The 13,049-nt window shown below is 36.2% G+C and overlaps 1 protein-coding gene across 4 annotated transcripts in view; it reads right to left on the bottom strand.

Annotated features, from left to right (window-relative positions):
• The window catches only part of CSNK1A1 (casein kinase 1 alpha 1), a gene marked incomplete at its 3' end in the record, with an annotated part of 36,475 nt that extends 23,651 nt beyond the window's left edge, over positions 1 to 12,824 (bottom strand). For 2 of the 4 annotated variants that reach the window (XM_081937904.1, XM_081937906.1), the window contains exons 1-2: positions 12,134 to 12,823; positions 11,146 to 11,252 (exon numbers count right to left, since the gene is read on the bottom strand). In XM_081937904.1, the coding sequence (XP_081794030.1) occupies positions 11,146 to 11,252; positions 12,134 to 12,256 (230 nt within the window). In that variant the 5' untranslated portion in view covers positions 12,257 to 12,823. Of the gene's footprint in view, positions 1 to 11,145; positions 11,253 to 12,133 lie in introns of all 4 variants that reach the window. The other 2 variants (XM_081937905.1, XM_081937907.1) reach the window with 2 other exon arrangements.
• Between the last annotated feature and the right edge of the window lie 225 nt (positions 12,825 to 13,049).

Raw genomic sequence — 13,049 nt, 5'->3', positions numbered from 1 at the left:
AGGACAGCAGAGGTCCCCACTAGCCTACCACTTTAAAATAAATTCTGAAAAAAGGCAAATAGTAGTAGTGGTAGAATTTGCACAATAAGTACTAAGCAGTTGGTTAATGATCAAAAGTGAAATATTTTTAGAGGCAAAACTGAATTATTTTAAATTAGGCTGTTTAAAGTAACAACCCCAAGCCCTTAAAAGGTCTAGCAGGAAATAAAACAAGGTTTCCTAGCTCAAGTCAATCATTAAATACTATACTATCAAGATAGCATAAAAGAAAGAATTGGACTGTATGATTTGATCATCAAAAATTCTTTGAGGAGATGTTGATGCTCTATGAACCTAGTTGTTTTCTTGCGGACATTTCATTACCCAGCCCATGCAACATCAGGACTCAACCCAAACTTCTTCTGAATTTAGCCAAAAATGATCAGGCTCAAATCATTGTATTTTGGACATGCTATACAAAGACCTCGCTTTATTGAAGTCTATAGTGCTAGGAAAGATGGAAGAGAAAAGAGGATGTCCAGCAGCAAAGTGGATTGATTTAGAGTCAGTGGCAATGTATACACAACTGGAAGATCTGAAGTTGGAGATAGATTGTCCTGGAGAGAAAAACCATTCTTTGTGATGAATATAGGGGAATGTATATACATATTGATCTTTAGGATAAGAAGCTTTATGCAGAATATAATAAGTCAAATCAATCAGATGCATGAAATAAAAAAGAAAATGGGACATAACTAAAACCAACATAATTCATTATACTTTTCCATACTTTTCTAGCCTTACCAATTATTCTTGCTACCATATACTTGTCTATCATTTCATGGAAGTAAAAATGGATTCTTAAAAAAAATGGCATGCTACTGCCAACCTGAATGGAATAATGGAGGAAAAATGTGATGATTTTTAAAAAAACGTGGAAAAGTTCTCCCAATAGAACTTGCCTCTAATGGGAAAAAAATGCAAATTTGTGGAAATATAATAAATCTTAAAAATTAAAATATGTTTTCTCATTTAGAATGAACCTGTTATATTAAGTACTACTTTATATATGGTTTTTGCCTCCCCCAAATGTTTTCAAATAATCCCATGAATGAATAGTATTAGGCAATTGTAATTTGCACTGTAAAGAAACACATCACAAAAATCTATATATACTCTGTACATACTGTTGAACAGAACTGAATACCGCAAATGGTATCCTCAAAAAGAATGGATGCAAAATTAATCAATGGTATGAAAATGCTGAAAATGTTAAAGGTGCAATTTCTAGTATAACTAGAAAAATATTATAGCATGGATGTGATTTGCTTTTAGAATACAAGACCTGTGCAGTTTATTCAACATATGTACATCTATGTCTGATAAAAGAAAGGGATGTTGTTCCAAAGTAGAAAATTTCTACAAAAGTAGAAAAGGTTGAATGAGATTAATTTATTTAGTATACTTGGGAAAATATTTGGGCAGCATTTTAACTGAAAAGTATTAAGAAGTAGTAATGAACACAACTAGTGAAATGCAGTAAGCCTTCATATCAGGCATATATTGCTCTTCAACAGATCACTGAGAAATATATAAATTGAGATAGTTTGTATATTTGTGGGTTTAGAGAAGAAATACAGTAAAATGAATATGTAATTTTTGTGCAAACATGAGATTGAAGGTTGGCTTTTGAACAGTATAAAAACCGGCTCACTATGGAATGCTTAGCAAATGGTTCAATGCTGGTTGTTTAATGAAGTATTTCTCAATCTTTTTTCATCCATGACTTTTGTTTTTCTCCTGTGACTATTTGCCCAGGTCATATCAGTGAAAAAGATTGCCATTTATACACCTGACTTTACTTCTCTGTGGCCACCTCAGTATTGCCTCCATTACATGTATTTCACTTATGATCCACTTGAAATATCCGAGCTCCCACCCCCACCCGCCATAAGCCTTGATTCTCCTTGATTAAGCTTCCATTCATTGCTTCTTGTCCCGCCTTCATTATTAACCATGGCAAATAGTAGCTTTCCTTAAGCAGATGAACTTCTGAAGGCTTCCAGGAACTGCAAAATCCACCTAAAACAGGGCTTTAAGAGTTAAAACAGATTTACTGTGAACTGCTTGCCAAATTTTGTTCACATGATCACAGGGATGCTGTAACAGCTGGAACTTTGAAGACCAGTCCCTTTGTTCAGTGCCCATCATATCTTTGAACTGTTGTTGAACAAGTAGTTGTAACTTAAGGAATATCTATATAGAAAAACTGATCATAACATTTTGTGTTGATGAATAAAAACTGTGCATGAAGGCTGTAATTTTTGGTTAATTATTGCTTCTGTTGTTTGCTCTGGATTGTTTTTAAAAAATATGGCTAAGATATAAAAACACTGGGGACATATAGCTTCAACTCTATCCTCAGCCACAGATACTCAGGAGAGTCAGGATGATTTCAGGCCAAAAAATCTTTCAGACCAACCTATATATATGATTACTATTAGGAAGAAAAATTGGAATAGAAAACAGGATATAAAATGAATGACTAAATATTTAGATCAACGGGCTTAGAAATTTCCAAGATTTAGAGTTATATGAGACATTCCCAGAATAAAAATCAGCAGTTTTCTCTCTCTTATCTAAATATGCCTCAAGACCATAAAAATGAAGAATATAACAGAATATCTGAACAGAAATACACTACAACTTTTTGATCAAAAGACTCAAAACTGGACTTTTTCAGCATTAGTACTTACTTAAACAAATGGTAACATATAATGTGTTTCAGGAAAATTCTTGTTTACAGAAATACAGCAGTATTTTGCTGGTTTAGAGAATGGGATTTAAAGTGGAGAACAAAGCAGAATATTCTGATCATGTCCTGTGAAGCCTGGGAGGCTCCCATCACCTAGCCCTCTTCTAGTATTTAAGAGCATGCAACCAGTGGGGTAAAATGTGGCTGGAGCCCAGCAAAAGTGAATGTTGATATATGGAAAAATGTTTTGTTTTGGGGAAATAAGAGTTTTTGTTTTTTAGAGGTTTTGAGTACTTTTATTATTGATTTTCACATGAAATGGACAGCCATGTATGTTTTTTAAATAAACCCCATAATTCAGAAGTTATAAGTTATAAAATGCAATTTTGCAGTTGTTATAGCTCTGTTATTGTCAGATTTTGTAGGGTCAAATTTTACCAAGTAATTCCTAAAAATGTAACATAAGTAATGTTCTTTTCCAATTCATTTACTATATAATCCTCTTCCTTCGACTATGCATTATTACACATGCATCTATAAAAAATGGATTAATTAGTTAAAGGAGTTTTAGAGATAAAGAGATTAAATTCTAGATTCTTTAATTATACAAGCTATGAGAAGTGTTCCACCTGTCAGCTCTGAAAACCAGAACAAGCAAGCTGGATTGAAGCAGAAGATTGTTAAAAATGTGGACACAATACACTGTTACTTATGATTATATCTTATGATACTAACAGGATTTACTGCTGGTTTGGTGGAATTGTTCTGGATTGTCACTGAAAAATCCCTGAAAATGAATGAAATAAATCCTGTTCTACGAAGTGTGGATTTGACTCAAAAGAAGGGACAAAAAAGTTGGGTTGTTGCAGAAAAAATATTTGAGTCTTAGAAAAGTAGAAAACAGGAATTAGGGTCAGTGCAGTGACTATATAGACTGTTAGGTAGAGATGTGATTATATATGAATGTTGTTATTTGGATTTGTATGGCTTCAATTGATGTATTGTTTTACTGTTTCATATTTTTAAAATAAAAGCCACCTGGATGTAAGCCATCCAGAATCTTTATTGGGATGGGCAGCTATGTAAATTTGATTGATAGATGTTACACAGGCAATATACAGGCAGACACAGACAGGTAGCTCTCTAGGCAAAATGAGCCGCAGATAAATTTACTAAATAATAGATAGATACTATGATCCTGGTTAATTAGATATTTCAATTGGCTTGAAAAACCAGCTCCTAACTCTTTTGAACATTGGGACAATGTCCAATTTCATAGATATTGATAAAGCAAATACACAGTAATGCCCTAGTATTTATTTAATTGTTCTGTCTTCTTCAGATTAGTAAATGAAATTTCACTGATATGTTGGCCAAGGATTTTGTAGTTTATATGGATGATACCGTGTTTTTCAGAAGACATTCTCTACATTCTAAGTATGTTGGGCATGTATCATAGCATCCATGCAAAAACGAATATTATATGGTACTCAATTTCAACAAACTGCATTTAATCCTAGACTTATTTTGGCATTGTTCCCTCTATATAAGTGGACAGATATAGTCTACAAAAGTTCAAACTATACAAATGACAGGCACCTAGAAAAATTAAAAGATCTGCAGTATTTTCTGTGTTTTGCCAACTTTTACAGAATATTTTGCAGTGGCTACATAGCTGCTAACTCAAACTTTGAATAAGATTGCCAATATAAGTGGTCTATTCTAAAGCTTTGGTGAAGTGTGAAGATTTATCTTGCACCTTTTACTTGAAACTCTTTCTGGTTGAGTGGAGCTACATCTTCAATAGAGTTACTGGCAATAAAGCAATGTTTCAATAAAGGAGACATTTCACAGAGGAGGCAACCCATCCAGAATAGGTAACCCATCCAGAATAGGTGCAGACAAGTCACAAGAAATTGGATCATCTACAGCAGCGGTCCCTAATGCTAGGGCTGTGGCCCACTATCGGACTATGGCCTGTTTGGAACCGGGCCACGCAAGTGTGTGGCTCGACTTGCGTGGGCAGCAGCCTGGTGTGCTGCTCAACTTGGGAAAGGGAACTCTGCAGAAGCTAAGGACAGGGTGGCAGCCAGCAGAGCTTTTGAACTGGATTCACTTACAAGATCCACTTCTCAGGTTTCAGATGGAATTTCTTCTAAGCCCTACAGATTGTTCCGCTCCTTTCCCTGTGACTAAAGATTTTACAATGCTTATTTGTATGCTCCTTTTCCCTTCAGGGAGATATATTGCAATTTTATCATGAAAGTGAGATTATAGGATATGGTGGGGGATGGGAACTGTTCAGAAGATCACATCTACTCGAAAGTTTTGGTGCCCAAGGGTGAGAGTACATTTTAAAGACATGTTCAGCTGTGACGTCTGTTACCAGAGCAAGTACTGGTTAGTTTTAACCACTCCATTCGTTTGCAGGACCACAGATTCCTAATTATATTACTGATATTCCAGAAGTGCAAAGATTTGATGGTAAGGGGCGTTGGTCTTACCTGATACGCTCCTTCTCAGTGTGCTGGAAAGAAAATCCAAAGTATGGGATTCTCTGCTCTTCTGACTCAGCCTACGACCAGAAGAGCAGAGAAACCCATACCTTGGATTCTCTGTCCAGCACAGTGGAGAATGGATTTGTTTAGTAATACGGCTGATTTTGTTATATGTACACAGTACTGCTTTAGACATTGCAACGACCTTTCTAGACATTTTTAGTAGGCAGGTAGTTCTCGCTTAATATCCCTATAATAGCAATACAAAGGGGGGGGGGAATCTGGAAGCCTTCCAATATTCAATCAAATTTGCTTAGAGATTGTTACTTATGATAATTGTATTTCAGCATTTTTCAATTTAAAACTTTGTATCCCAAATATGTAATCAAAATGATCATCAGACAATAGTTATAAATTTTATTAATCTATGTTGGCAAATAAACAATTCTACTACACTACATTTTATAATGGCAACCAAAACAAAGATAGACACTACATTTCATTTTAATTTAGGTATAAAACATGTCACTTTGTTACAAAAGTATTAGTCAGTAGAACTGGCTGGTTCTCTCTTACTTTTTGCCAAAATTACCATGTTACAATTTTGTTTTTAGATTTAATGTTGATATTTCTCTTATTAGCTTAGATTGTAACTTTCTAATCCTTATTATGTTTGCATTCTCAATTATCTTGGTTAATTAACTCCTAATATTAACATGTCAACTTAATCTTTTTGGCAACATGAAAATGCCAATGTCATATTTGGGGTGGGGGGTTACTTCTCTGTTTTAGCCTACAGCACTGGTATTTCCTCTTGCCAAAATGCTAGTTCCTGAATTAGGACATAAACAATGTTCAGGGTATCAGAATAATATTTCAAGAACAAGGACAGTTTCAGAAAAAGTTTTCATAGATATGACTTGATGTGTTGTTTTTGGAATTCTAGTTTTGGACATACAAAATTCACAAACTATTTCTGTACTAATTAGGGACCAGTGCATTAAGCTCTGCAACAAAAAAGTTGCATCATGGAGAGAGGTTCTATTGAGAATTCCAGCTAGCTATTCCAGGATGTTCCAGTTTATATCACATTCATTCTATTTTATATTTTCTATGTGCCAACTCTAACATCCTGTGGTCATCAAAACTGTTCAGTTCTCATTAACTTAAATGACAAATGATAGAAAATGTTGGTGCTTAAAAAGCAATGACAATGCAGCTTTATCCTGATACTATATTGCCATACAATTTCAATAACTGCAGTTTAGTGAACTCTCTTATTCACAATTTATATGCGGAAGGAATTGTGTGATACAATTTAGGACTGAAAATATTATTTTCAGTTTTTCACTGGAATACAGGCTTAGATAATATACTTTGTATTGCTCATAAACAAGTTTGCAATTTCCAAATTATGGTGCGCAACATTCTGGAAAAACTGTCAGTGTTATAAAACAGATCTGCTGTTTCATTTCAAGTAACTGACAATGCAAAAATATTAGCATCACTGAAGAAGCAAAGTTTTGCTATTCTCTGTTAAGTATATTCTCTTCGATAACATTATCAACAACCAAAAATAAATGCTTACCTATCTGTATTTAATTACAGCTGATTACATAAAGCCCTCCAAATCATCTTACAAAAATGCAAACAATAGTCAAAACAGAAATATCAGACAGAATTAAAAACTAACCAATAGTTAAAATATTTTAAGAATTTAATATCTATATAACAATGATTTATGTGTATTCATCCAATAATTATCTTCATAACTACGAATTATAATTATTGTTTAAGATGTCAACACCTATAAGCTGAGAATCTCAAGAAAATGTTATATAGGGTACACAAGGCAAAAAACACAATCTTGAGTTTCCAAGCTTACCATAGTATGCTTTTGTTTTCCTTCTTCTGAAACTTCATCTTACCAAATTAATTTTTGGAAGAATAACAAACATTGTCAGTATAAACTTAAATGCTAATCAAAGAACTGAAAACACATCAGACGCTAACTATGTTAGATAACTGAAACAATGCACTGACAATTTAAACCAAATCATAATAATTTTTCTCTATTCCTGAACTGAATAATCAGCTCTAACAAACTTGATTCACATATCTAAAAAAGTAAGATTTCTTTAGACAAAGTTTATTAAATAAGCTAGAGTGACTGAGTCCTAACATCATGCTATGCCACAAACCAAGTTTTATAAACCACAATTTTATATTAAAATAAACTATAAAACTGACAAAAATGTTTTATCTTTTTGTATATAAGTGTAAATCCACTCAGTAAATGTAACTAATGATATTTTTTTAACATTTAGAACATAGACAAAATTATACAATATTCAAATTTAGTCTTGGGTAATTCAATGCTAAGTATTTCTCTAAGCAACTGGATATTCTTCAGTTATCATGATATAAACATTAAGGCATCTCACCTGCATTTAGCAAGATTAGACATACTTAAGGCAATATCTCATCTTTACAGATCAATTGATCTGACAAAACAATGACTAGGTTAAATACCATACTTCATCAACGCCTCCCATATCTTATTCTGATTGTTTCAGCCACATAAAATAGAAACAAAGAAAAAAGTTTCCAGCACTCTTCTTTTCACCTCATAATTGCAAAACCAGGATAAGTAATAGTGCTATATGTTGAGTACTACAAACAAGTCAGACAAAAAAAAAAAAACCCAGAGAAAGTATTCAAGAGGTTTTTTTTAGAAAACTCCCATTATGGAAGTATATGTTTCGTCCTCCTCCTATACTGTCTTCCAGGAATTCAAGTACAATGCATCCTTTACTTTTCACTTTGGAAGATGCTTAAAGAAAGGATTGTAAAAGAAATCATCAGGTTCGCTCTTTAAAAGTAAAAGCACCACAAACTTTACTCTAAGAGCCAGTACCCTATAGTGGTTAAGATCTGGATTAGGCATGGAGATCCAAATTCTAGTCTTCCCTTAGGCACAAAAGCTACCGGATGACCTTGGCCAATCACTTTCTCCTAGTCCCCAAAGAGCATCAGCTCTTTGACAAGCTGGCTTAAAAGCCAACCCTTCATCAACTCATGCACTGATGGCTTTGTTGTGGGAACATACACAAAGCAACCAAGCAGACCCAACAATCAAGCAAGACAAATGGTAAAGCATCCACTATTATCATAGACTGCAATCTCCCATATATCCCTTTTCAAATCAATTATCACCACCAAGGCATGAGATAATTCATGCGGAAAATGAAGGCCACTCCAAGAACTCAAATTGGATTTGTTTCAAAATAAACCCCTTCTTAATCTAAATTGTGTATGCCTAAATCTACTGATGCCCCAAAGTCAGCAACATTCTTCCAGGATCCAATATTTAAAGTTTACCTACAGATTACCTCCTTTACTTCCTAGCACCTGGCAAGATGATAAAAGTAAAGAAGAAGAAAAAAAATTCAATTTCTCCCTAGATTATTAAAGGCAGGGAGGAACTGTTGGTCAGGAAAGGCCCCATCCTGAGAGAAACACATACAAGAAAACTGCTCCTTACAAGTAAACTGCATTTTACATCAGTAGCAGTAAAATACATAAATAATCATAAGCTCATATTCACATACTTGCTGAATAAATAATTATTGTTTTTACATTTGAAGGGCTAAAGAGGACAGAATAACAGCAAAAAGCAAAATTCACAAGTTTGAACATCCCTTTACAGCAAAAAACACTTACTAAATCAATATACAAAAATATACACATCATGTCAATCTGCCTAGCAAGCAAATTAGCATAGTATTTTGAATTTTAAGTATATCTGAAGACACCACAAAGACGCAGAAGAGACTACTGAGGGCAAATAAGATATCAGATCAGCAAGTCAATCAGAACTTCCATTTTGGCCTTTCAAAATGATCACATAAACAAAAACTATGTTTTTGAGCCTATGTTCAAACAACCAAGCAAATCAGTGCCCCAATCAAACCTGTATTATATGGATACTTTTTACATTTACATTTCATCTTGTTTTTCCAAAAAAATTATACATATAACAAAGGTACATGAACTCCAACTTCTTATGGGAATCTTTAATCAAAAGAACCCTCTCACCAACTTTCTTGACAGTTGAGAAAATAAGTTCCTTAAAATGCTTCCTGCTTTGTCCCAAAACTTCACCTCCAGATCACCCTACCCAGTCTAAGTCAATACCAACAGGGGCACAACAGGTATTTCCAGCTCTACCAGGCTAGAAAGGAAAATTCAAAGTATAACATTCCATGCTGAAAGACAAAACACTGTTCCACTCAAAACAGCCATATTATGTTTTGTATTTAAACCAAAATTTAGTGAAGAAATGTGTTTTATTCTGAGTCTAAACCTGCTTTATTCCTTTTTTCAAAAGTAATGTTTTGTTCCATTCCAAATGCATCTACTAACAAACACTGGGATGAAGTCTTTGTTAATAGATACATTTATCAAATACCTTGTATATACCTTTTAAAACTTATATAAGCATTTAAATATCAATTTCCTTAAAGTGTACACCAGAAAAAAATTCAAGGCAGCTAAATGCCTCTGCAATTTTTCTTGCAAACTCTGTACTGCAATCCAAAGTTTTAAGCGAAATCATCTAGCTACAGAATGATTATAATTATATTTAACATAGGACGGGCCTGAACAGAGCATTTTATCAAAGTTAATAACAAAAGACAGAACATAAAAATCTGTTACACAATGTACAAAATTTTATCATCACAATTAAATAGTGTAATTACAGCTGAGTTAAAGGAGGGAGTAGTTGCTTCATATGAATGTGTCATCAAATAATCGCATATTCATTCTGTAAAAGACAGAGCTTTATGTCATAATACTTCCTTGCAGTTTATGAATTTCACAACTATACAGCCTCCTATAAAGGCAAAGATATCAACATTTCCTATTGTAGTTTAAAATGACAAAAGTGATTTATACATAGAAAATTCAGAATAAATCTAAGTAGCAACTTTTTAAAAAGATTTGCCAACACACACACACACACACACACACACAAGCTTAGGTATAAATGACACATAAAACACAGTATGTGTCATGTACATGAAATAAAAGCTCTTCCAAAGATTTTAGAAAAAAAATTGCAGTTTTTTAGCAATCTGCGTATTTCCTTGTTGTAATATACTAGCAATATTCAACATTAAACCCCAAATACTTGTCTTCAGATCAACAGATGTAAACAGATGTAAAAGTTTCAGACACTATAAAGTATTTTAATGAAAATATTCCTTAAATCTTTAATGCAATTCCTTTATCTAGATATTAAATTCTTTCCATTTCCAAAATCAAGCATTCAACTATATCTCAGAATAAGATTCTAGAAAAGTATTGATCTTCAAAGAGCAAAAAAGAAAACAGCTGCTTCAACAAGAGTATATAATTAGTTCAGTGATGTATGGTCTTCTCAGTAACAGAAAGGGGCTTCCACTTATCTCCTCTCCCTCATCTTCACAAGCCCATTTTTCTGAATATCTCGTTATTATTATTAAAAGGGAATAGAAAGAAATAACATGCCCTACTTCTCAGGAATGTTAAAGTACTGACATCCGCCATTTTCTTAGCAAAGGAGGAAGACATGTTGGAACAAAAACACAAAAGAGAGCAGCCATTTCTATTGGTACATCCCAGGAGTTGCCAGCTACTCCCACTGTATTTCAGAAAATGATCAGAGAATTTAGTTGGAGGGGGGGTTATGAAGGCTGGGGGGATGGGGAAGTATGAAGCAGCCAAAAGAAAAGCTCTCAATATCTTTTATACATGTAGTTTATCACACTAGGTAACATATAAACACTTCCTCTAATGCAGAACAAAGTAAACTGATCCTTTAAGAGAAAAGTAGTAAATATTCCACCTGCCTAAAGCTATAGCTCTTACCTTATATGAGGGATGCCAACTCCGCCTTGCAGAATCTTGTATAGTTTGCTTTCATATAACAGCTGGGGATGCCTGGCCTTCTGTGATTCTAACTTCACAGCTACTTCCTACAGTGGAAAAGGAGATATGGGGGTCAACAGTCCTACTAATCAGGAGGACTACATCTCAGTGCTTCACAAAAACTGAGAATAGGTGAAATGATTTGTATCACCCCCCCAGGATTAGCAATCTCTGCAAATATATTCTACACAATACTTGTACAGAAAGCCATTCTCAAAAAGAATGATATTGGGCACCTAAAGTTACTCTGGAATATGTTAAAATCGTGTCCTATTTTTTGGGGGGGGAGGGGGGAAACAAGATCAGGATGCCAACATGAAAAAAACAAGCGCAAATCTTTCCACAAGAGTTTTTTACTGGTTCCCAGAAAATAACCAGAGCGCCTATGCGTTATATATTTACTTCATACATCAACTACCCTACACAAAAAGTGTGAAAAGGGGCACTTCCCAATCCTTCGAATTAAAACACTGCAATCCCACAATATCTTAGCTTTTGGGGTTGTTGTTTTTTAAAAAAATCCTCTGCCCACATAATTTTAAATTCCTATTTGGCAGAAAAATATCCGGCATTTTGCTTTAAACGTTTACCAAAATGCCAAAAATTAAAGCAGGGGAATGAAAGCCCAAACGGTAGGTTCTCCAAAATCGAATTACAGACAGAGGAAGACGGCCAGACCTCAAAAATAAAAGTGCAACCTGGGGACAAAGTCCACGAGAGAAGCTTCACACTTCAAGAGAAACAGCTTCCTCTCTTCCCAACCGCGCCGCCACTCTTCCCACACAACGGACACCCGGGGCCGGATCCGGAGCCCGGCACGTGAAGCCCCCGCCTGACTGGAAGGCGACCTCTACTCCCACTGGCGAAGCATAGGACATCCGAAGGGAAGAAGGCGAAAGGAAAGGCCCAGGCACCGTTCGGCCCTTACCTCCCCGTTGGTGATATTGATGGCCAAGTAAATGTCCCCGAAGGAGCCCGAGCCAATCTTCCGCACCAGCTTGTATTTGTTCCCGACAATGAACTCGGCCTTGGAGCCGCTGCTGCTCGCCATGGCGACGGAGGGGATGGGGGGGGATAGGGGTTGTTTCCCACGCTTTTGAGAGCCCGCGGGAATTTCCACGGGGAGCTCCTGCTCGACCACGGCCAGGGACGGGGCAGGGGAGGACTGAAGGAGGAGAAGGGGCTTCGGTCACGGCGGCTTGGATGGCGCTAGGCCTCTCTGGAGAGTAGACGTCCCACGCACTTTCCCGGCTGACAGCGCGGCTTTTCCCCTTCTGAGGAACAGAAGGGGGTCTCGGAGGGGGGGAGGGGGGGAAAGAGGGAAAAGAAAAGCCCAAGCGAGTCCGTCCGTCCGCCGCCACTAACTGGCGCTTCACTCGGCCGCCGCCATCTTGTCTGTCTGTCGCTCTCTCGCTCGCTCGTTTCCCCTCTCGCTGCCGATATCCAGGACACAAAATGCCTCCAGCCTGCGACCGCCGCTTCTTCACCGCGCTGAGTACTCTGGGAAACTGGAGAGCACACCAGCCTTGCGTCTGCGTCTCCCAAAGGGAGGAAAAGAGGACAAGCAGGAAGTATCTGTGATCTTAACGCTTTGGCAGGGCGAGGCCGGTTCAAAACATGCGCATGCGCAAAAAAGGCGGCGGGCTTGTTCTTTGAAGCGTAGAAACCCCGCCCTCCTTTACAGGGGGGGGGATTAGAATTACGCAGTTGCCATCGTTCCACACATGCAAAAGAGGTTTGTTACTGTACCTTTCAAGTACCAAAAGAAAAAAAAAGGGCTGGTCATGCGCATGCGCTTTCTGAAGCAAAGGTGCTTTAGGAACATATCGTGAGAATCGTGTGAC

The sequence above is a fragment of the Natrix helvetica genome (genome assembly GCF_964273705.1).
Source record: "Natrix helvetica genome assembly, chromosome: 1".
NCBI classification, from domain to species: Eukaryota; Metazoa; Chordata; class Lepidosauria; order Squamata; family Natricidae; genus Natrix; species Natrix helvetica.
Note: the sequence above shows the minus strand (reverse complement) of the source record. Positions and strands in the feature narration are given on the sequence as shown.